The sequence below is a fragment of the Bufo gargarizans genome, chromosome 2 (genome assembly GCF_014858855.1).
Source record: "Bufo gargarizans isolate SCDJY-AF-19 chromosome 2, ASM1485885v1, whole genome shotgun sequence".
In the NCBI taxonomy this organism is placed as follows: domain Eukaryota; kingdom Metazoa; phylum Chordata; class Amphibia; order Anura; family Bufonidae; genus Bufo; species Bufo gargarizans.
The window spans coordinates 574,019,198-574,044,647 of record NC_058081.1 but is presented as its reverse complement, the minus strand read 5'-3'; the positions used below and the strand labels follow the sequence as shown (position 1 = coordinate 574,044,647).

General features: G+C 43.8%; 1 protein-coding gene across 1 annotated transcript in view; it reads left to right on the top strand.

Moving 5' to 3' along the window:
- The window catches only part of ADAMTS15 (ADAM metallopeptidase with thrombospondin type 1 motif 15), a 67,856-nt gene extending 54,028 nt beyond the window's left edge, over positions 1-13,828 (top strand). The window contains 5 exon segments of the mRNA XM_044281732.1: positions 4,814-4,991; positions 8,516-8,622; positions 8,624-8,692; positions 9,643-9,818; positions 10,403-13,828. Of these exon segments, the coding sequence (XP_044137667.1) occupies positions 4,814-4,991; positions 8,516-8,622; positions 8,624-8,692; positions 9,643-9,818; positions 10,403-11,144 (1,272 nt within the window). The 3' untranslated portion in view covers positions 11,145-13,828.
- Positions 13,829-25,450: the final 11,622 nt, after the last annotated feature.

Sequence of the window (25,450 nt, the reverse complement as noted above, 5' to 3'; positions counted from 1 at the left end):
CTCCAGGGACACCATTCTCATTCTGTCCACGTAACTCCCTCGCTCAGGACTCCTCTACACTGTGTCAAATTAAAACCATGAGCGCTGTGTTCTCAGGGAGACACTATGATTGATAAGGTTGGATACAGAAAGGCGTATTCTGTGCCAGCCCTGCCAGTCTGTGTGATATACTGTGAGAATGTCCTGCAAAGAATACCAGGCAGATATTTGTGATATGTCCACCGTGTCTCTGCTGAACGCACCGTGGTAATCGCTGTCCGGAGAGGCAGCTGCGTGTAGTGATCAGGACTTGCCGAGACATCCATCGTCTGAGGAGGAAATGGGCAAAATCTGGCATAGGATACAACCTTCTGACCCCACCCTGAAGAACATTCCTGTATTATTTCCATATACATGGCCGCCGTCCTCAGGGTAAGGGTGCATTCACACGACCATATAAATGGATCCGCATCTGTTCCGCAAATTTGAGGAACGGGTGCAGACCCATTCATTTCAATGTTCCGTGGCCCCCGAAAAATAGATAGAGCTTGTCCGCAACCGCAGACAAGCTTAGGCATTCTCTATATAGCGCTGGCCATGTGCGGTCTGCAAATTGCGGAACGCACACGGCCGGTATCCGTGTTTTGCTTATCCGCAATTTGCGGACTGCAAAACACTTACGGTCATGTGAATGCACCCTAAGGCTTCTTGCACACAACCGTATGTATTTTGCGGTCCGCGAAAAACAACCCCATTATAAAGAATGGAAATGATTTTCAGCCACAGAAAGGTGTGCCACGTGTGAAGGCGCCCTTATATGTCATCTCAGACCTTCCTACATGTCCTTACTGAAACCGGTTAATAACAATGAAGTAGTTACAGATGGGGATGATGAGAGTGGGGATAGAGGAGGTTCGGTAAGATAAGGAGGAGGTCTGTGCGGTCACACACTTTTGTAATGTTTGTTTTATGTGGTGACCGGCAGGATGAGTGCTTTATCTGAATGTCACATATAACCGGCACGTATGACTCTGCAGCCTCACATCTGTTAGTGTTTGCCTACAGGGTCGTTAAGATGACTGATGAGAGTTGTGTAACTTCCATGACACTCATCGTCCCATCTATAACATCAAACGTGCTCAATCCTCTTGTACTCAGGGGCTTCCAGAGGGTGCATATACTGTACATTGCGAGTCTGAGCATATGTACTGAGAGGGCAGAGCAGAGGGACCCGTGTCCTTCAATTTATAGAGACCCCATCATATGTTCTATATAAAATGCATAGTATAATATAGAGGGACCAATGAGAGCTGTAATCACTATACATATGCACTCAGATATCTGAGCAGGCACACAGCGCAGATACCCCAGCATGAGAGCTGTAATCACTATACATATGCACTCAGATATCTGAGCAGGCACACAGCGCAGATACCCCAGCAGGTACAAGAGCACAGACACTCCAGCAGGTACAAGAGCACAGACACTCCAGCAGGCACATGGCACAGACCCTTCAGCAGGTAGATGGCACAGACACTCCAGCAGGTAGATGGCACAGACACTCCAGCAGGTACATGACACAGACACTCCAACAGGTACATGGCACAGATACCCCAGCAGGCACATGGCACAGGCACTCCAGCAGGCACATGGCACAGACACTCCATCAGGTAGATGGCACAGACGCTCCAGCAGGTACACAGTGCAGACACTCCAGCAGGTACATGGCACAGACACTCCAGCAGGTACATGGTACAGACACTCCAGCAGGTAGATGGCACAGACACTCCAGCAGGTAGATGGCACAGACACTCCAGCAGGTAGATGGCACAGACACTCCAGCAGGTAGATGGCACAGACACTCCAGCAGGCACACAGTGCAGACACTCTAGCAGGTACATGGCACAGACACTCTAGCAGGTACATGGCACAGACACTCTAGCAGGTACATGACACAGACACTCTAGCAGGTACATGGCACAGACACTCCAGCAGGAAGATGGCACAGACACTCCAGCAGGAAGATGGCACAGACACTCCAGCAGGAAGATGGCACAGACACTCCAGCAGGTAGATGGCACGGACACTCCAGCAGGGAGATGGCACAGACACTCCAGCAGGCACATGGCACAGGCACTCTAGCAGGCACATGGCACAGACACTCCAGCAGGTACAAGAGCACAGACACTCCAGCAGGCACATGGCATAGACACTCCAGCAGGTACAAGAGCACAGACACTCCAGCAGGTAGATGGCACAGACACTCCAGCAGGTAGATGGCATGGACACTCCAGCAGGGAGATGGCACAGACACTCCAGCAGGTAGATGGCATGGACACTCCAGCAGGGAGATGGCACAGACACTCCATCAGGTAGATGGCACAGACGCTCCAGCAGGTACACAGTGCAGACACTCCAGCAGGTACATGGCACAGACACTCCAGCAGGTACATGGTACAGACACTCCAGCAGGTAGATGGCACAGACACTCCAGCAGGTAGATGGCACAGACACTCCAGCAGGTAGATGGCACAGACACTCCAGCAGGTAGATGGCACAGACACTCCAGCAGGTAGATGGCACAGACACTCCAGCAGGTAGATGGCACAGACACTCCAGCAGGTAGATGGCACAGACACTCCAGCAGGCACATGGCACAGACACTCCAGCAGGCACATGGCACAGACACTCTAGCAGGCACATGGCACAGACACTCTAGCAGGTACATGGCACAGACACTCCAGCAGGTAGATGGCACAGACACTCCAGCAGGTAGATGGCACGGACACTCCAGCAGGTAGATGGCACGGACACTCCAGCAGGTAGATGGCACGGACACTCTAGCAGGTAGATGGCACGGACACTCTAGCAGGTAGATGGCACAGACACTCTAGCAGGTAGATGGCACAGACACTCTAGCAGGTAGATGGCACAGACACTCTAGCAGGTAGATGGCACAGACACTCCAGCAGGCACATGGCACAGGCACTCCAGCAGGCACATGGCACAGACACTCCAGCAGGTACAAGAGCACAGACACTCCAGCAGGCACATGGCACAGACAATCCAGCAGGTAGATGGCACAGACATTCCAGCTGCTAGATGGCACAGACACTCCAGCAGGTAGATGGCACAGACAATACAGCAGGTAGATGGCACAGACCCTCCAGCAGGTAGATGGCACAGCCACTCCAGCAGGTACACAGTGCAGACACTCCAGCAAGTACATGGCACAGACACTCCAGCACGTACATGGCACAGACCCTTCAGCAGGCACATGGCACAGACCCTCCAGCAGGTAGATGGCACAGACACTCCAGCAGGCACATGGCACAGACACTCCAGCAGGCACACAGCGCAGATACCCCAGCTGACACCCATCACATCAGAAATACTGTAGCTACGTATGTTTCATAGGGTAATATTATAAATTAGGACGCCTGGTATAATGTTTATATGGGGATGCCAGTGTATTCATTCTTTTTTTTGTAAATCATATCTTTGGAGATTTCAAGTAATAGAGGAATATATCTTTCACTTGTATGATCATCGCCTGTGTGCGATCTCATTGCTGCTTTGTAATTCATATTATGAGGAGAAGAGTTGGATTTCTGTGTCGATTCCAAGTCCCCTTCCTAATATGTTAAGGTACAGAGAGTCCTGTATCTGGGCAGAACTCCGAGCACAGGTATTACCACATCTCAGATCATCATGTTCAGTACCTTGGCACCGTGCCATACATACCTGATGACAAACTTGCAGCTCATACCCCAGGGATATTCAATGCACTCGCAAAGTCTTCAGTCCCTTTCACTTTCCTTGTTCAAAATTTTTGCAAATTTCCTGCAAATTATTTAAAAAGGAAAAACTAATTTTTTGTATGGACTTCAGTATTTAGACCCTTTGTTATGACACTTGAAATTTAGCTCTGGGGCCTTCCATTTCTCTTGATCTTCTTTGAGATGTTTCTACACCTTGATTGGAGGGCACTGGTAGTAAATTCAGTTGATTTGACATGATTTGGAAAGACACAGTCCTCTCTATACAAGGTTCCACAGCTTACAATGCATATCCGAGCAAAAACCAAGACACAAGGAGGAAAAGACTGCCTGTAGAGCTCAGAGACATAATTTTGTGGAGGCACAGATCTGGAGAGGGGTACAAAAACATTTCTGCTGCACTGAAAGTTCCCAAGAGCACAGAGGCCTCCATAATTCTTAAATGGAAGAAGTTTGGAACAATCAGGAATGCAATGAATGCAGATTGATTTGGGGGGGGGCGGGGGGGGGCACTTTATTTTTTTTATTTTTTTAGCACAAGGCCACAACATAACAAAATGTGAAAAAAGTGAATGCATTGTATTTCCTGCATCACAGCATAATGTTGTTAGTACATACCAGCATGGTGCTGTTAGTATATACAACATAAAACATGCTCTTGGTAATATATAAAAGCATGGCAATGAAAGTGTGTACTACATGTAGCAGGGCACTGCTTGTTTAAACTACATGTAGCATGGTGCTGGTAATATATACATCATATAGTATAAACCTGGAGGCATATACCATATATGCCACTATAGAATTGTGCTGCCTGGTAGTATACATCACATATAGCATTACATTGGGATGACACTGGTAGGATATATGACACATACAGTATATGACACATTGCACAACGCTTGTATATGCTAAATGCATACAGTACTGTGCTGATAGTGTGTAGATAGATATAGTTATGTGTGCATCGCATACAGATGTAATATTATGTAGTGCAACAAAAATATACATTTCTTTAGTTCATTGTTTCCTTGGTTTTCTTTATCTTTTCCAAGGTGGATGGATCATGGGGCAAATGGAGCCTTTATGGACAGTGCTCCAGGACCTGTGGTGGGGGGGTGCAGCTTGCCAAACGAGAGTGTAACAATCCAGAGCCGTCCCATGGAGGAGCCTATTGTGAGGGTCTACGAGTGAAATACAGATCGTGTTCTCTCAACCCCTGCCCAGACACTGGTGAGTAATTACAATGGTATACCGCGCTGTGTATCTTACATGCATGTACGTCCCACTACTGGTGAAAGATCACACTGGTGCATACCTCCCAAACTCCCAAAAAGCACAAAGAGGGACAATATGTGCTGCACACTATGCGTGCCACGGCAAGCACATTTTTTCATACTAAGCCACACCTCTAGTAATTCCTACACTGTGCCCCTTCACAGTAATAATTCCCACATTTTCCCCCTTTACAGTAGTTATGCCCACTTAGTGCCCTTCACAGTAGCAATGCCCACATTGTGCCCCCTTACAGTAGTTATGCCCACATGTGCCCCTTCACAGTATTTATGCACAGATTTCCCCCCTTCACTGTAGTTATGCTCGTGTGTCTCCTTAACAGTAGTTATGCCCACATGTACACCCTAAGGCCTCTTTCACACTTGCGTTGTCCGGATCCGGCGTGTACTCCACTTGCCAGAATTACACGCCGGATCCGGAAAAACGCAAGTGTACTGAAAGCATTTGAAGACGGATCCGTCTTCAAAATGCGTTCAGTGTTACTATGGCAGCCAGGACGCTATTAAAGTCCTGGTTGCCATAGTAGGAGCGGGGAGTGGGGGAGCGGTATACTTACCGTCCGTGCGGCTCCCGGGTCGCTCCAGAATGACGTCAGAGCGCCCCATGCACATGGATGACGTGCCATGCGAGCACGTCATCCATGTGCGTGGGGCGCCCTGACGTCACTCTGGAGCGCCCCGGGAGCCGCACGGACGGTAAGTATGCTGCTCCCCCGCTACACTTTACCATGGCTGCCAGGACTTTAGCGTCCCGGCAGCCATGGTAACCACTCTAAAAAAGCTAAACGTCGGATCCGGCAATGCGCCGAAATGACGTTTAGCTTAAGGCCGGATCCGGATCAATGCCTTTCAATGGGCATTAATTCCGGATCCGGCCTTGCGGCAAGTCTTCAGGATTTTTGGCCGGAGCAAAAAGCGCAGCATGCTGCAGTATTTTCTCCGGCCGAAAAACGTTCCGTTCCGGAACTGAAGACATCCTGATGCATCCTGAATGGATTTCACTCCATTCAGAATGCATTAGGATAAAACTGATCAGGATTCTTCCGGCATAGAGCCCCGACGACGGAACTCTATGCCGGAAGACAAGAACGCAGGTGTGAAAGAGCCCTTACTGTAGTTAAACCCAGATGTGCCCCTTCACAGTAGTTATGCCCAGATATGTGCCCTCTTCAATTTAATTATGGCCAGGTATGTGCTCCCTTCACAGTAGTTATGCCAAGGAATGTGCCCCCTTCACTGCAGTTATGCCCAGGTATGTGCCCCATTCACTGTAGTGATGCCTAGGTATGTGCCCGCTTCATAGTAGTTATGCTCAAATATGTATTCACTTCACAGTATTTATGGCCAGAAATGTGCCCCCTTCAATGTAGATATGCTCTGGTATGTGTCCCCTTCACAGGTAGAAAAAAACCCTGTAAATACTCACCCAGTTCCACTGATTATCATCACAGCTCACCCTCCACTCCCCAGCTGGATACTGTTACACATTGTGCTGCTGGGCTGCATAGGAGGAGCTGATTCCCGGGCCTGCACCTCTCCTCCTACTCAGCCCAACAGTGTGGAGTTCTGGCAGCTGAGCTGAATTGGCAACTGTCTCCAGCCGTTCCAGGACTGAGGGACAACCACCGAATTCCGGGACTGTCCCATCAGATCCAGGACGGCTGTGAGGTATGCTGTGTACAGCACTGTGTACAAACCGGATTCCAAAAAAGTTGGGACACTATACAAATTGTGAATAAAAACTGAATGCAATGATGTGGAGGTGCCAACTTCTAATATTTTATTCAGAATAGAACATAAATCACGGAACAAAAGTTTAAACTGAGAAAATGTACCATTTTAAGGGAAAAATATGTTGAATCAGAATTTCATGGTGTCAACAAATCCCCAAGGCCATTTTCACCACTGTGTGGCATCTCCCCTTCTTCTTACAACACTCAACAGACGTCTGGGGAGCGAGGAGACCAGTTTCTCAAGTTTAGACATAGGAATGCTCTCCCATTCTTGTCTAATACAGGCCTCTAACTGTTGAATCGTCTTGGGCCTTCTTTGTTGCACCTTCCTCTTTATGATGTGCCAAATGTTCTCTATAGGTGAAAGATCTGGACTGCAGACTGGCCATTTCAGTACCCGGATCCTTCTCCTACGCAGCCATGATGTTGTGATTGATGCAGAATGTGGTCTGGCATTATCTTGTTGAAAAATGCAGGGTCTTCCCTGAAAGAGATGACGTCTGGATGGGAGCATATGTTCTAGAACCTGAATATATTTTTCTGCATTGATGGTGCCTTTCCAGACATGCAAGCTGCCCATGCCACACGCACTCATGCAACCCTATACCATCAGAGATGCAGGCTTCTGAACTGAGCGTTGATAACAACTTGGGTTGTCCTTGTCCTCTTTGGTCCGGATGACATGGCGTCCCAGATTTCCAAAAAGAACTTCGAATCGTGACTCGTCTGACCACAGAACAGTCTTCCATTTTGCCACACTCCATTTTAAATGATCCCTGGCCCAGTGAAAACGCCTGAGCTTGTGGATCTTGCTTAGAAATGGCTTCTTCTTTGCACTGTAGAGTTTCAGCTGGCAACGGCGGAGGGCACGGTGGATTGTGTTCACTGACAATGGTTTCTGGAAGTATTCCTGAGCCCATTCTGTGATTTCCTTTACAGTAGCATTCCTGTTTGTGGTGCAGTGTCGTTTAAGGGCCCGGAGATCACAGGCACCCAGTATTGTTTTACGGCCTTGACCCTTACGCACAGAGATTGTTCCAGATTCTCTGAATCTTCGGATGATGTTATGCACAGTTGATGATGATAGATGCAAAGTCTTTGCAATTTTTCGCTGGGTAACACCTTTCTGATATTGCTCCACTATCTTTCTGCGCAACATTGTGGGAATTGGTGATCCTCTACCCATCTTGGCTTCTGAGAGACACTGCCACTCTGAGAAGCTCTTTTTATACCCAATCATGTTGCCAATTGACCTAATTAGTGTTAATTGGTCTTCCAGCTCTTCGTTATGCTCAAATTTACTTTTTCCAGCCTCTTATTGCTACTTGTCCCAACTTTTTGGGGATTTGTTGACACCGTGAAAATTTGAATCAACGTATTTTTCCTTTAAATTGATACATTTACTTGGATTAAACGTTTGATCTGTCATCTACGTTCTATTACAAATAAAATATTGACATTTGCCATCTCCACATCATTGCATTCAGTTTTTATTCACAATTTGTTTAGTGTCCCAACTTTTTTGGAATCCGGTTTGTATATTGCATGTACTTTATGTCTGTCCCACTGCTGGTGTACAGTATATTTCATGCATCTGTGCCCCAATACTGGTGAGAGATCTCACTGGTATACAGCACTGTGTATATTATTTAGCTGATATGTTTGCCTCCTCTGCCAGCCCTGTGTGATATCCGATTGAATGGAAGCATGATTATGTTCTATGTCGCAGGTAAAAGCTTCCGTGAGGAGCAGTGTGAGGCTTTCAATGGCTTTAATCAAAGCACAAATCGTCTGATGTCCACGGTCGGATGGGTCCCCAAATACTCTGGCGTGTCATCCGAGGGATAAATGCAAGCTTATCTGCAGAGCCAATGGCACCGGCTACTTCTATGTGCTTGCACCTAAGGTTAGTGCAGCTGTGAACCCTGTACAGCACTGAGTACTCTGGGAATTAGAGCAGTGTCCATACAGCAGTGAGAAAGTGAATTCCTGATTGTAGCTCCTCTGGTAGGGTCTTTTCCCTAATTTGTAGGGAGGCACAAAGTATTTTCTTCTTTCAATTTCACTTAATTCTTGTAGGCAGGACATTCAGTCGGAGCTTTATATATTTTTCCTTTTATAGTTATAAATCCATTCCTAATACTGATTAAATAGTCCCTACCTCACGTATGAAATGTCCCTCAAAGTGCAGTCAGAAGCCCCATAAAACCCCACAGACTCTGGAATGTCGGGGATATAAAGGTGGCACCGAAAGCTCTCGAGGCTTCCGACTGAGTGGGCCTATACAGAGAAGGGATCAGGCATATTCATTCCTGTCCCAGGAGATCACAACCTAATGTCCTTATCTCAGACACATAACATAACCTGCACCAGGGTCCACAGGTTCTATGTTCTTTCTGTCCAGACCCCATGCCATCTTATCCTGGTCAGGTGCAAACCCAAGACCCAGTTCTGCAAGATAACAGTGCCAGTTGCTCTCTGCTACCCAGTGATAGATCCAGGAAACACAATCCTTATATGCTGTATCCCTATACACCATAGCCCTATATACTCCATCCCAAGCTCTAGTCTTATAGCAGACCAGTTCAGTTCCACCACCTGGTACAGGGGAGGATACGACTGTGCCGAGGGAACATTCCGTCATATTAGCACGTTGTTCCTGTGTCCTCTCTTCTCTCAATGTACCGTATTATACATAAATATTTAGCATATTTTTGGCAACCTCTGTAGCTGGATCATTTATTTTCCTCAGTCTCATGGTATGCTATGCTGGCAGCTACAACGTAACCACATTAGGACCTTGAATGAGTTTATAACCTCAACCCAGTGTGACATTGTGATTCATCCACCACACAGGTCGTCGACGGGACCCTATGTGCCCCTGACTCCACCTCTGTCTGTGTGCAAGGCAAGTGCATCAAAGCAGGATGTGATGGACAACTGGGGTCAAAGAAGAAATATGACAAATGCAGAGTATGTGGTGGGGACAATAAGAGCTGCAAAAAGATCTCTGGCCTTTTTACTAAACCCATGTAAGTATCTAGAGTCCTACACAAAGATGAAGCTCCTAATCTCAATCTCCAAACAGCTGACACCTCCTACAAGGTTGTGCACTGTGGGTGGAGGGCACCATAGAAAAACCAAAATGGGCACCCCTCTTGATACTACCCCGATTTCAGCTGCATCAAAATCCCCTCCCTATCTCACTTGGTGAGGCTGATACCTCTATTCCCCACTTCTTGAGACTGGTTGTGCACCAGTTGTCATATAGTGTTATGGCACATCTTGGTGAACATTTGCAAAGACCAGCGTTTTAATAAATGTCCCTGCCCCAGCCCGCCCCCACCGCATCCCCATTACTCCCATGTGGCGAGCATAGAGCAAAAAATACCCATGCGACAAAGAAACTGGAGTAGCACAGATAGTAAATGACCCCATATTGAATGGTTCTGTGATGTGTCTCCTCATCTCTCCTTTTGGTTTGGTCAGGGATCTATTTGTTGTTATTTTCCTGTCACCCATGGCTGCAGATTGTTTCACTTCCTTTTATCCTGTTTTATGTATTTTACAGTATGGGCTTGTCCTCAGTAATGCACATATTTTCTTTTCTCTGTAGACATGGCTATAATTTTGTGGTCACAGTTCCTGCCGGTGCCAGTAATTTGGATGTGAGACAGCGTGGGTATAAAGGACTCATCAATGATGATAATTACCTTGCAGTGAAAAATGGACAAGGTCGTTACCTGCTGAATGGGAATTACATAGTGTCTGCAGTAGAGAGGGACATTTTGATACGTGGGAGCCTTTTGAAGTACACGGGTACCGGCACTGCAGTGGAAGGCTTACAAGCTGTTGGTGTGATTCACGAACCGCTGACTATAGAGGTTTTATGTGTTGGGAAGATGACACCTCCACGACTGAGGTACTCATTCTTTATCCCAAGGGAAAAGAAAGACAGCAAAACTGTGCAAATAATAAGCAATAGTCTCACTGCTCTCGCACCTCCGCCTCCCCGACCCAGACCTCAGTCTCACTGGACAGCAGGTAGTTGGGGGTCATGCTCAGTCTCTTGTGGTGATGGCCAGCAAACTCGAATAGTAGAATGTCGTGACCCTTGGGAACAGCTGTCATCAGATTGCCCAGCATCTCTCCGCCCACCTGAAATAAGGACCTGTGGTGACCCTTGTCCAATATGGGAGACTGGAGAGTGGACAGTGTGCTCAAAGACCTGCGGCCGGGGATTTAAAAGACGGCAATTGCGGTGCAGTGCTGGAGGTGGAGTAACCTTACCAAGAGAGCACTGCACATTGAAACGAAAACCTCAGGAACTAGACTTTTGTATCCTGCGCCCATGTTAGTGATCAAAGAACAGGCAACTCTGAGAAATGTAGAGCTCTGCTCAGCAGAGAATCTTGGAGCATGTGCTAAGCTCAGGCCCCAGGTAGCGGTGAACCACATTTCATGACCAAAGGGACTAATTTTGCATTGTTATGATGAGTGGGGAATATTGTGGACATTTGAAGGTTAATGCTTTGCACTTTTATTAGCTTTTATTGTGTTTCTGAATAATTCTACAATGTGTGTGTGATTCTCACCACAGTTGGCTTCCACCTTTGAGCATTAATTGTGGAGTCAGTGGATGAGTTTGTGAAGAAGTTTCGTCACTGTGTGATCAGTCACGTCTCTATGTTATAACACTCAGTATGAGGAGATCTAGAATCTGACCAAAAGCTTGGAGAGGTGGCATACTCTTGAGATGATCCAGCCAATGTATCTGCTATTGGGCTCATTGGAGAAGAGGCTCATCCTTCCATCTCTGTGGGTGACACCCGCCAAAGAATTTTTGAAGGGTGTCATCTGGGAGAATAATCTTTTTTTCCACTCTCAATGCATTTGAAGACCTCACAGGTCTGTTCCTCAGGCACGGCCATCATGGCTGATTTGATCCTTTGTGGCACTCTTCTGTCCTATAGCACTGCAACAAGGGATGGGGAACAGAGCCAAGCGTCATGGCTATTTCTCTCTCTAGGGTGAAAAAGCAACGTACTTGTCACAGGACCAGGGGCTGTGATTGAATAAACAGCACGAGAAGGCTTGATTTTTACTTTTGGTCTTCCTTGTGTGTAAGAGCAGCAGAGCTGGATGAAGAATCTCTTAGAGACGTGACTGTCACAGTAGTGTCCTCTGTTATATGAAGGAGTCATGTAGATGGGTCAGGCCCAGTGCAGCTATTTACAATAATATTTGCCCATTGGATGTTGGGTTATACATGGTGAAAACGTTAATGGTTTTCATACAAGAGGATATAGGGAAGGGAATGGTCCTTAGAATTAGTGACATGCAACACAATGATGGAAACAAAGAGATGACGGGGCCCTCCTGTCACTCTGAGAAATTCACACATGGACTAAATTTGCACAAGACTATTACACGTGAGTGACATTATGCTTTATGACTCCGAGTCCACGTCAGTGATTGTACGAAACAGGGCAAGTATGGGGTTAGCAAAACCAACAGTTAAATCTACCTCTATGTATCACCTGTACGACATGATGGAGAGATGGAAGGGCTCTCGATATCGGGATGGTGTATAGGGGGAACGGCTTTAAATATTGGGATGATGAGGGGAAAGGGCTTTAGATATCGAGATTATGGATAGAGGGAAGAGCTTTAGATATCGGTATGATGGAGAGAGGGGAAGGCTTTAGATATCTGGATGATGGAGAGAGGGAATGGCTTTAGATATTGGGATGATGGGGGGGGGGGGGGGCTTGAGATATCGATATCAGTAATTCCTGCCCTAAAATAGATTTACAGCCTTGTCATTCGTATTCTGCAGCAATGAGCCCTTACCATCCAACACGTTTCACTCATTGAGATTACAAGGACTGCGATTTGTCAAATGATTTCACTCTTTTTGATATTGGTTTTCTAACAGGTGCTAAGACTGGGTTGTCCATAGATACCCGGCAGCCATACAAAGCCCAATTACCAGCTGCCGGGCCAAGATCATCGTCAGTAGCAATCTATAGAAAGAGGCATTGCATTTCATGTGTTTATAAAAAAAAATATTACTCGAATAATTCTAAAACATTAGAAATATCACGTAGAAGTCTCTATGCAGCTAAATGTCATTCTCTAATAGAGAGGCTGGTGATTACCTGGTCATTCCAGAATATAGAGGCAATGTAGAGGTTCTGGTGATTATCTGGTGTTCTGTTGCTTTTTACAAAATGCATAAAAAACACACTGCAAAAAATAGCATGCATTATTAGTTTTTGTTTTTGTTTTGTTTTTTGTTACAGGTGATATGTGTCAAACCAATGTAGTAATTGCCTATGCTATGCGGTAATTGTCTAGATAGGGAAAAAATACTTTGTTTAGGACTTTTTTCCATCTAAAATAACAGATCTCAGGCAGAAGAAGCAAAAATGGATGAAAAATGTACATAACTGAACATAACGTATTCTCAAAATTGAGGATCTATTTTTTTTGTTTTGTTTTCTGTTCAGTTCTGACAAAATTGGAGAGACCCTAGTTGCACTAGAATTACATCAATTTGCGCTACTTTTTAAACAGATTCGTGCCGTAGAGACATTACTAAATCTGTTTGACCCATTCAAAAATTTGTGTATTTTTTTAATGTGATTTTAAAAAGCATAACAAAACCTGCCCTTATGTAGAGAAAATGTGAATTATCTGGACTATAGACTCTCTGGTGATTACTGTCGAGCGAGCCAGGTTTTACAAAACTATTCATATTCTTTACAAGCCGAAGTAAGGCAGATGTGGTTTGACACTGGTGATCTCACCACCAGTCCTGCCGGGTGAGGACTTATTAAAATATAATGATGGAGCAAGGCTAATTATTCCCAAATTGGAGATCTCTGTTGTGTTTTACATTTGTTTTTGTACATTTATTTTACTATATTTTTGATAAAGCAGAAGACAAGCCAAAGTTGCGGCTGCAAAAATCTGTATACTGTGTATACTCTGTATAGTCATGAGTGATCAAGAATAAACACTTAGAGAAAACCACAAACTGTTACGTCTCAGAAATGTTTTTTTATAGTGATGAGCGGCAGGGGCAATATTCGAATTCGCGATATTTCGCGAATATTTGGGCGAATATTCGCCATATATTCGAAAGTTCGCGAATTCATGATCTCCAGGCATTATTTTCTTGATTGCGAAAATTCGCATAAAAAATGTTCGCATAAAAATTCGCATGGACTGGTATTTCCACAAAAATCGAATATTCGCAATTACGAATATATTTTGCGAAATTCGAAATATTCGCGAATTCTCAAAGTGCCGATATTCGCGATTAAAATTCGCAATTCGAATATTCGTGATCAACACTATTTTTTTATGCAGAGAACAAATCAGCTGATGTTTCAGATACCATGTACAGGGACCATATAGAATAACACTAGACCTCATACAGCTATGTTGCTATAGAAATCCAAAAGAGTTATTGCTGTGAAGGCTATGAATGTGGAAAGGCAAAAACAAAACAAAAAAATTCTAGCTATTTCCGAAAGTAACCCCCACACCTCTGTCAGGCCTCTTGCACACAAACGTTTTTTTTTCCCGTTCCGTTTTTTGCCTTCCGTATACAGAACCATTCATTTCAATGGATACGCAAAAAAAAAGAAGGTACTCCGTATGCCTTCCGTTTCCACATTTCCATTTTTACGTTCCATTCAAAGATAGAACTTGTCCTATTATTGTCCGCATAGCGGACAAGGATAGTACTGTTCTACCAGGGGCCAGCTGTTCTGTTCTGCAAAAAACAGAATGCGCACGGACGTCATCTGTATTTTTTGCGGATCTGTTTTTTTGCAGACCGCAAAATACTGAAAAAGCAATACGGTTGTGTGCAAGAGGCCTCAGTGAAAGGATCTAATTACAAACTACGCAGCATACAACTTGCTATATCCAATTTAGGGTATGTTGACCCCTTGTAGGTTTTTTAGCAATCTTTGGTAGAAGTGACAATAAACTATATACAATACCTGAGTTTAAGTCATCAATATCAGAATGTTGGAAAACCGTTTCACATGATTTACATCCTGTATTATACTCCAGAGCTGCACTCACTATTCTGTTAGTGTAGTCATTATGTACATACATTACTTATCCTGCATTCTAGTCTCTATTATACAGCAGTGGCGTAGCGTGGGTTGCCAGCACCCGGGGCAAGCCAAAAATCGCGCCCCCCCCCCCTACCCCGGGCATTTCCTTTTTAACAGATACTGTAGTAGATCACTAGCAGTCCTATATAACACCACAGATAACAGTGCTAACTGTCTGTGTACAGATAATGTAGTAGATGTTCCCTGCAGTCCTATGTAACACCTCAGATAACACAGTGATAACTCTCTGAGTACAGATACTGATAGTAGATGTTACCTGCAGTCCTATGTAACACCTCAGACAACACAGTGATAACTCTCCGAGTACAGAAAATGTAGTAAATGTCACCTGCAGTCCTATGTAACACCATAGATACCAGTAATAACTCTCTGAGTACAGATAATGTAGTAGATGTCATCTGCAGTCCTATGTAACACCACAGATAACATAGTGATAACTCTCTGAGTACAGATAATGTAGTAGATGTCACCAGCAGTCCTATGTAACACCTAACTCCAGAGCTGCACTCGCTATTCTGTTGCTAGACTCACTGTGTACATGCATTATCTTACTTATTCCATATTGATTGACATTATACTGCAGAGTTGCACTCACTATTCTGATGGTGCAGTCACTGTGTACATACATTACTTATCTTATACTTATCCTACACTCCAGAGTTGCACTTGCTATTCTGTTGGTAGAGTCACTGTGTACATGCATTATCTTACACTGAGTTACAGCCTGCATTATACTCCAGAGCTGCACGCACAATTCTGCTGGTTGTTATTGAGATTAGCCAGGAAGCTTAGTTGCACTTTTGCAATGAAATTTTTCCTACATCAATGAGTGTACAGCTTCTGCCATGAATATATCTCTCAGAATGCAAATCGCAAGAGCAAGCTCTCTGCAGACCCTGAACAAGCAGGATGTGCTAAGAAATTTCATCTCTGAATCTACAGAGTTGCAGCAGTTTCTCTGGATCACTAAAACCTAAAGGGATTGTGCAGCATGTTTATATTAATGACCTATCCTCAGGATAATTCATCAATATCTGATTGGCGGGGATCTGATCAGATATTGTTCAAGCGAATGGAACGAGTACTTGTGATTACACTGCTCTTCAGAGACGATGGGCAGTGTAATGAAGAGGAAGTAGCTCTCCCATGGTGCGCCACCTCCTCTTCAAACAGGTGATCAGCGGGGGTGTCGGGTGTCAGTCCCCCACCGATCAGATATTGATGACCTATCCTGAGGATGGATCATCAACATAAACAGGCTCTACAACCCCTTTAAGTAATGTTATGCATTTACAGAGTGACTCTTCCTATAAATAGGCTATACACTAAATGCAAACAAGCAAAATAGGGGCTACAAATAGTAATTAGCCACATACAGAAGAGCAAATACACCTATGAAAAAACTACTATTTATGAAACACAATATTGTGAAAAGATATACCATAAGCACTTTATTGAATCACAATTAAATAAAAACACTGTAGCATCATTCATACACAAAAAAACAGATCATAGGAAATTCATAATCCTATTGATACATGATACACTAGTTAACACCTCATATTGGGCGTTAACTAGTATATCATGTTTCAATAGGATTATGTATTACTTATGACCTATGCCTTATGGGTGAAAGTCTATTTTGTGTATGGTTGATGCTACCTTTTAATATTATTTTGTTAATTGTCATTTAATAAAGTATAACTTTTTATTAATATTGTGTATTGTATAGTTTTTTCATAGGTCTGTATATAAAATGATATTCACATTTAAATATATGATGACTGCAGCTCTGGATGTGACTGGAGTAAAACACATGATGTAATAGCAGAACTGTGGCTGCAGCACTGGATGTGACTTGAAGTAACTCAAGAGTATAAGGGAAGTTGAGTAAGTCAGCCTTACATAGAGAACTTACTGTAGATGCTGCACTTTTTAAGTCAGTGTCTGGTCGGTCACTCTTACCATGACGCTGGTATTGGTTACCAGCACACCGGTTACCCGCTCCAGATGTAACATTACCCCAAATGATGACTCTGACACAATGGTTGGATTTTAATCACCTACAGCAGCCTTTTGTATTAACTCGGATGAATATTAAACAACTTCACATATAAATTCCTAACGACAAGGAAGGTCCTCGAAGCCTAAAATATTGTATTCCCATCCGGGGAACTCCATCTTGCTTCCAGCTACTGATCACCATTTCAGAGACACAAACTGTTGGACCCCTTAAATCCACCACAAACCACCAACCAAGAGAGTCCAGCTCCAACCATGGGGCCCATCCCTACTCCACAATCTGGCAACTTTGAGAACCTCCTACCAATACTCAGGCTTGAAACCTTAAGCTTGCATGTCCCTCAACATGGCCAATGCTGTCTCAAGGCCCCCCTTAACACCAAACACCCCAAATCTATACCAACTGGGTTCAAATGCACTCCATCACCCCTCCAAAACTCACCCACCCCTTGTTCCAACTCCCGATGCCACACTGCCACAGCTCCATTCTGGGCCAATAACCGCCCCACAGCCCGATTCACCTTAATTCTGGCTTTGTTGATCTGCTCTACAGAATGAGCCCCTCTCCACACCTTCAGAGGCACAATGGTAAGTTCCATTTTATCTAAAGGTACTCTCTGCCAGATACACTGCCACCTGCTGGACAACCAGGCACAAATATGTAATAACAGTTGCATAACAATATTGTTAAGGCACAGTATCAGAGGACCTGGAATGAACAGATGACATTCTTTGCTAGCCATTAGAGACAGTAGATAGGTGTAAGAATGGTAGTGCCACTCTCCAGGGTACTACACACATAAGGATCCACATCCTCCCCAAACAAGCCTCCCGGCTGCCTAGTACTAGTGCTGACCAACTCCCCGAGCTGAAGAGCTATGAATAAAGCCAACAAAAATGCTAGGCAGAACAAACGGACCTCAAACATTGAATGGCAAAACCCCAACAACTGATCCCACAACCCCTGCAGCAGATAAAAGCAGACCAGCCTTCGGTGATCCCCCTCTGAACGTGAATGATGCCATTCCTTCAAGGCTTGTGCTACTAAAAATGATTTTGTGGCATCTGGTAACCCGTGCAACATGAAACTGAACGCAAAGCCAGGCAACACACCTATTCAACTTTGCCACAGACCAACCCTCATCCTTGCAATGACCCAGAAACAACAGTGAGGGTACATCAAAATCCTCTCCGGTCACACCCAACATGTCACACCAGCTTTCCCAATATCGTCATGCAGAACAATACATAGCCCGTGTACTGGGTTCCAAAGACGATCTAATGAGGTCAGCTACAGTTTTTCCAGCAGGTCCCAAAAAAAACTTCGGCACGACAAATCCACTTTGTCTGCCTCCAGCGCCAGCTGCTTAACTCCTTAAGGACACGGCCCTATTTCACCTTAAAGGGTTTCTACCACTTCGTTGCACATATTTAGCTGTCAGACACTAGCGATCCGCTAGTGTCTGCTCTGCCCAACCATCCTAATATAATTGCTTTTGGGGCAGCCGTTTTGCTAAAAAAAGAACTTTTATTAATATGCTAATGAGCCTCTAGGTGCTATGGGGGCGTCATTAGCACCTAGAGGCTCCGTCTACCTTCAGAAACTGCCGCCGCCCAGCGCGTCCCTCCAGCCCGCCCATCTCCTCCTGAATGCGATCCTCCTTGTGAGCGCCTGTATTCGGCGCATGCGCAGTGAATGTCTGACAGCTTCCCTGCTCAGACATCTCCACTGCGCCTGTTCCTCGGAGCACTATGGCGTCATCGTGCAGGCGCAGTGGAGATGTCTGAGCAAGGAAGCGGTCAGACATTCACTGCGCATGCGCAGAATACATACGCTCACAAGGAGGATCGCATTCAGGAGGAGATGGGCGGGCTGGAGGGACGCGCTCGGCGGCGGCAGTTTCTGAAGGTAGACGGAGCCTCTAGGTGCTAATGACGCCCCCATAGCACCTAGAGGCTCATTAGCATATTAATAAAAGTTCTTTTTTTAGCAAAACGGCTGCCCCAAAAGCAATTATATTAGGATGGTTGGGCAGAGCAGACACTAGCGGATCGCTAGTGTCTGACAGCTAAATATGTGCAGCGAAGTGATAGAAACCCTTTAAGGACCAGGCCATTTTTTGCAACTCTGACCAGTGTCACTTTAAGTGCTGATAACTTTAAAACACTTTGACTTATCCAGGCCATTCTGAGATTGTTTTTTCGTCACATATTGTACTTCATGACACTGGTAAAATAAAGTCAAAAAAATTATTTTTTTTGCATAATAAAATACCTAATTTACCAACAATTTGGAAAAATTTGCAAATTTAAAAGTTTCAGTTTCTCTACTTCTGTAATACATAGTAATACCCCCAAAAATTGTGATGACTTAACATTCCCCATATGTCTACTTCATGTTTGAATTATTTTGGGAATGATATTTTATTTTTTGGGGATGTTACAAGGCTTAGAAGTTTAGAAGCAAATCTCGAAATTTTTCAGAAATTTTCAAAAACCCAATTTTTAGGGACCACTACAGCTCTGAAGTCACTTTGCGAAGCTTACATAATAGAAACCGCCCAAAAATGACCCCATTCTATAAATTACACCCCTCAAAGTATTCAAAACTGATTTTACAAACTTCGTTAACCCTTTAGGTGTTGCACAAGAGTTATTGGCATATGGGGATGAAATTTGAGAATTTCATTTTTTTGCCAAATTTTCAATTTTAACCCATTTTTTCCACTAACAAAGCAAGGATTAACAGCCAAACAAGACTGTATCTTTATTGCCCTGACTCTGCCGTTTACAGAAACACCCAATATGTGGCCGTAAACTACTGTACGGCCACACAGCGGGGCGTAGAGTGAAAGGTGCGCCGTATGGTTTTTGGAAGCCAGATTTTGCTGGACAGTTTTTTTGACACCATGTCCCATTTGAAGCCCCCTGATGCACCCCTAGAGTAGAAACTCCATAAAAGTGACCCCATCTAAGAAACTATACCCCTCAAGGTATTCAAAACTGATTTTACAAACTTTGTTAACCCTTTAGGTGTTGCACAAGATTTAATGGAAAATAGAGATACGATTTCAAAATTTCACTTTTTTGGCAGATTTTCCATTTTAATATTTTTTTTCCAGTTACAAAGCAAGGGTTAACAGCCAAACAAAACTCATTATTTATGGCCCTGATTCTGCAGTTTACAGAAACACCCCATATGTGGTCGTAAACTGCTGTACGGGCACACAGCAGGGCGCAGAAGGAAAGGAATGCCATACGGTTTTTGGAAGGCAGATTTTGCTGGACTGTTTTTGACACCATGTCCCATTTGAAGCCCCCCTGATGCACCCCTAGAGTAGAAACTCCAAAAAAGTGACCCCATTTTAGAAAGTACGGAATAGGGTGGCAGTATTGTTGGTACTAGTTTAGGGTACATATGATTTTTGGTTGCTCTATATTACACTTTTTGTGTGGCAAGGTAACAAGAAATAGCTTTTTTGGAACTTTTTTATTTTTTTTATTTTTAACATTCATCTGACAGGTTAGATCATGTGGTAATTTTATAGAGCAGGTTGTCACGGACACGGCGATACCTAATATGTATACAATTTTTTTTATTTATGTAAGTTTTATACAATAACTTCATTTTTAAAACCAAAAAATTGTTTAGTGTCTCCATAGTCTAAGAGCCATAGTTTTTTCAGTTTGTGGGCGATTATCTTGAGTAGGGTCTAATTTTTTGCGGGATGAGATGACGGTTTGATTATCACTATTTTGGGGTGGATATGACTTTTTGATCGCTTGCTATTACACTTTTTGTGACGTAAGATGGCAAAAATTGGCTTTTTTTACACCGTTTTTATTTTAATTCTTTTACGGTGGTCACCTGAGGGGTTAGGTCATGTGATATTTGTATAGAGCCGGTCGATACGGACGCGGAGATACCTAATATGTATACTTTATTTTTATTTCTGTAAGTGTTACACAATGATTTTATTTTTGAAACAAAAAAAATCATGTTTTAGTGTTTCCATAGTCTAAGAGCCATAGTTTTTTCAGTTTTTGGGCGATTATCTTGAGTAGGGTCTCATTTTTTGCGGGATGAGATGACGGTTTGATTGGTACTATTTTGGCGTACATGCGACTTTTTTGATCACTTTTATTACCTTTTTTGGGAAGTAAGGTGGGCAAAATTTCAATTTTCTCATAGTTTTTATTTTTTTATTTTTATGGCGTTCACCATGCGGGGAAAGTAACATGACCGTTTTATAGATCAGGTCGTTACGGACGTGGCGATACCTAATATGTGTAGTGTATTTTATTTTTTTAATTTTTATTCAGTGATAAATGTTTTTTTTTATCTTATCTTTTTTCACTTTTTTTTTACTTTTTTTTGACCCAGACCCACCTGGTTCTTGAATATCCAGTGGGTCTGATGTCTGTAAAATACAGTACAGAACCCTATAGTGTTCTGTACTGTATTTTACTTACACTGAACAGATCTATGCTTTTAGCATAGATCTGTTCAGCACCATGGACAGCAGGACGCCTGAGCAGGCGTCCTGTTGCCATGGGAACCTTCCCCGTCTGCCACAACTTCGCAGACGGGGAAGGGTGAGGACGGGGCTTCGGGGGGCTGCCTGGGGGCTCTCTCCCTCTCCATCGGGGGGCTGCAAAGGCACAGCAGCCCCCCGATCGGAGAGGGAGGGAGCTCCCTGACCGATGACAGTTAACCTTTTCCATACAGCGGTCCGTACGGACCGCAGGTATGGAAAGGGTTAAACGGCTGACATCTGCACAGATGTCAGCCGTTTATAACAGGGTGTCAGCAATGTGCTGGCACCCTGGTATAACCCACTAGACGCCAACGATTATTCAAGGGGAGGCAGGCGGGGGATCGCGATCCCGCCTGCCGCACCGCCCGCCTCCCGCAACACCCCCACCGCCTGCGACACCCCCCCTGCACCACCCGCTGCCATCAAATCGTGCAGGGGTGCAGGGGGGGGGGGTGAAAATCTCTAATTTAGGCACTCTAAAGTTTCTGATCCCCGCGGTCAGAGGATCATCCCACAGAAAAATAGCCAGCAAAATGAGGAACAGCTCAAGTAAGGCCAATTTCCGTACTCAACCCCTAGACACCCACTGTTCAGGCCAACGATCTGCACACCACTGACCTTGGCAATATATGCCAAAACCCACACCACCTACTGCGTACAACTTAAATTTAAAGAAATCCACAACATCTGCCATAACCATTGCTCGACCATTAAAAGAATCCAGGATAGAGACCCAAACCTTCGAATCCCAGCGCATTTCCCACCCTAGCCGAACAGCCCAGCAGAGACTGTAACTCCTGCAACCAATTTTTTTGCATACAACATGCCCTGGCCACTTCCTGTCGCAACCCTGACAACTTATCCTCAGGTAAGCCACACTCCATCCTAATTGTGTCGATGACAATACAAAAAAAAATAGAGTCAAGATAACAGAAAAGTGGCGAACAGTGTTCTGGTGCCTTCTCCCCCCACTGTGCTGGCAAAAATAGGAAACGCCTGCAACCAAGTAGAAAAGGTATTAGGTATCAAGCGATATCGCCTCTTTTCTTCTCCTTCCTTCTTCCCCTTATCCAAATTAAAACCCTCCAGCGGGAGCAAAAAAAAAATATCTATGTACTCCCCTTTCCACACCCGCTCCCTAACCTCCTGCTTAAGATGCGCACCCAATTGCTCCTCAAAGCAGATGCACATGTGGGGCAGGAAGACAGGGGAGTCCTCTCCTGCATAACGGAAAAGGGACGGATCCATTTTGCAGCCCATACACTTCTATTATGACGGAATGAGTAATGGAATGCTGTAATAGGATTGCGTTATGGCGCTCCGTACAGTATTAGAATATTTTGGCTCCGAGGAGCCGAAGTTATTACTTCGCGAAGTCTCACGAGACTTTGTGTAATAACTTCAGAAATTAATTTCTACTGTAAAAAACCTTTGTACCGAACTCAGGTTCAGTTCCAAGGTACCACTTGGAACTGAACCCGAGTTCGGTACAAAGGTTTTTTACAGTAGAAATTAATTTCCGATGTTATTACACAAAGTCTCGTGAGACTTTGCGAAGTAATAACTTCGGCTCCTCGGAGCCAAAATATTCTAATACTGTATGGAGCGCCTGCTCCGTACGGTATTAAGATGAAGTTTTATGAGAATCGACTTCGGATGAAGCATCCGAAGTCGATTCGCTCATCCCTATATGTGACCTTCACATAGTACTATGCCTGCAGATTGTGTCCTATGAACTTCATGAAATCTCCATACAGCAGAACTTCATCAGATGGAATCAGTTTGTCTTCCCTCCAGTGATTCCTGATTTAAAACTCATGGACCAGAGAAGAAGACAAGCCAATTTGATAGAACGATGAGCAACAACATGACTGATGTTATGTGAAAGTTTAACCAACCCCAAAAAAATCCTGAGAAAAGAAAAGATCATTGTTAATCATTACTGTCTAATCCAGACCTAAAGACTCATGTTCTGCAGAGCTCCACACGCAACAATACAAAAAGCTTATATACATATTGATGAATTGTATCTCATCTGTATGTTTTAACATGCCACATCTACAAGACCCAACACATGATACATCAAACATATAATATCACTCTGAAAGCAGAAAATTCTGAATATCGGGTCCCTATTATATTGCCTCCTATGTACAAGACTATTACTACTATAATACAGCTTCTTATGTACAAGAATATAACTACTATAATACTGGCCCTTTATGTATAAGAAAATAGCTACTTAAATACTGACACTGTATGCAAGGATATAGCAACTTTAATTTTGCCCTGTATGTACAAAAAATAGCTACTGTAATTCTGCCACAATGTACAAGAAAATAGCTACTATAATACCATCCCATATATACAAGAATAAAACTACTTTAATACCCCACCTTTGTACAAGAAAATAGCTACTATATTTCTATAATACTGCCCAATTGTACAAGAATATAACTACAATAATACTGTTCCTATGTACAATAATATAACTACTATAATACTGTTCCTATGTACAAGAATACAACTACTATAATACTGTTCCTATGTATAAGACTATAACTTTGAATTGTATCTGACTAGAGTAACATTTTCTGAAAAGCTTGAGCTTCATTTAGCCCATGTTGCGTCTTCCTAATGTGTCTTTAATTGAATTTGATGGTTCTGGATCATTTACACACTGGAATATTCCATTAGAAGAGAACCAGTTTTGAGGTGAAATATTCTGGGTCACATGAAACGAAGATCTCATGTCTCTGGATTGTCTGATAGATGGTGTCACATTCACTTTGAGTAATGGGATTATCGATCATTCAGGAGATCATGAAGATTTAAGGATGAACGAGGTCACATCTGGTGGTGAGGCCGCAGATAATTTGCTGAATACCTCATACGACTGATATGCTGCTAAATTAAAGACTCTTCAACCTACTTAATAATGTGCAGCACATATGTAGGGGATTAGGGTATAAGCAGACAAGTTCCAGAATGCAAGATCATGTCCTCCTCTCCAGTGTAACCACATCCAGGTGGTCAGTGGCACATCCACTCCTAAGCTTATTCTTAATTTTGTTCAGTGCCCTCAATGACATATATATATTAACACAGGATAATGTGGGGCCAAAACCTTTGGTATCTAGCTGCTAATTGCCCCAATCCACAATTTTCTATAGTTTGGTGCTCATGTCTGTAATGTAAAATGGTTTGTAGTTTCCATTACCTCTTCTTCAGGTATCAAGTGGTTTAATGATTCAGTTCCTAACGTCCTGTGGTTTGATTTTGCTGATGTACTTTGGTTTGGTGCCCTTGCCACTGGGGTACTGTTTAACACCCCAGAGTGGCATTATCACCATTTGTGCCCATCTACTATCTGCTATGGTTAATATGTTGTCATTATGTGTATTTATTCTAGGTCCTGCAAAATGTGTATCTCTATTTCTATGCAAATATTATGTTAACTTGTAATGTGCCTGGTTTACCAGCAGTGTCCGTTGCACTGTGGTATGGTGATCTTGCCCTTCTTGGTCTGTGCTTTGTTGCTACAGTCCTAGTGTTCTGAGGTTTGGTGCTCTTGCCCCTGACATCCTGTTGTTTTATGCTTTTGCCCCAGTGGGTCCCTCATGTCCCATGGTCAAGTCCTTGATCTTTGGTGGTTTATTCCTCCATAGTTCTGATTTGTTTCTTCTAAACGGTATAGTTTAGCCCTGTCCGAGCTTTGTGTTTGGTTTCTATGAGGAGGTTGCCCTTTAGTGCACTTTCACAGAATTGGCTCCTAGTGATCACCTTAAGGTACAAGGAGCAGAAGAAACTGGCTCAAAACTCTGTCCTTCATACCATGTATTGGGAATCATTTGTATCTCAGCAGCATTATGTTTTGTTTACAGTCAAATGAGAGAAGAAGATAATTCCCTCATATCTTATAGCAAGTGCTGACTTTGCAATGGA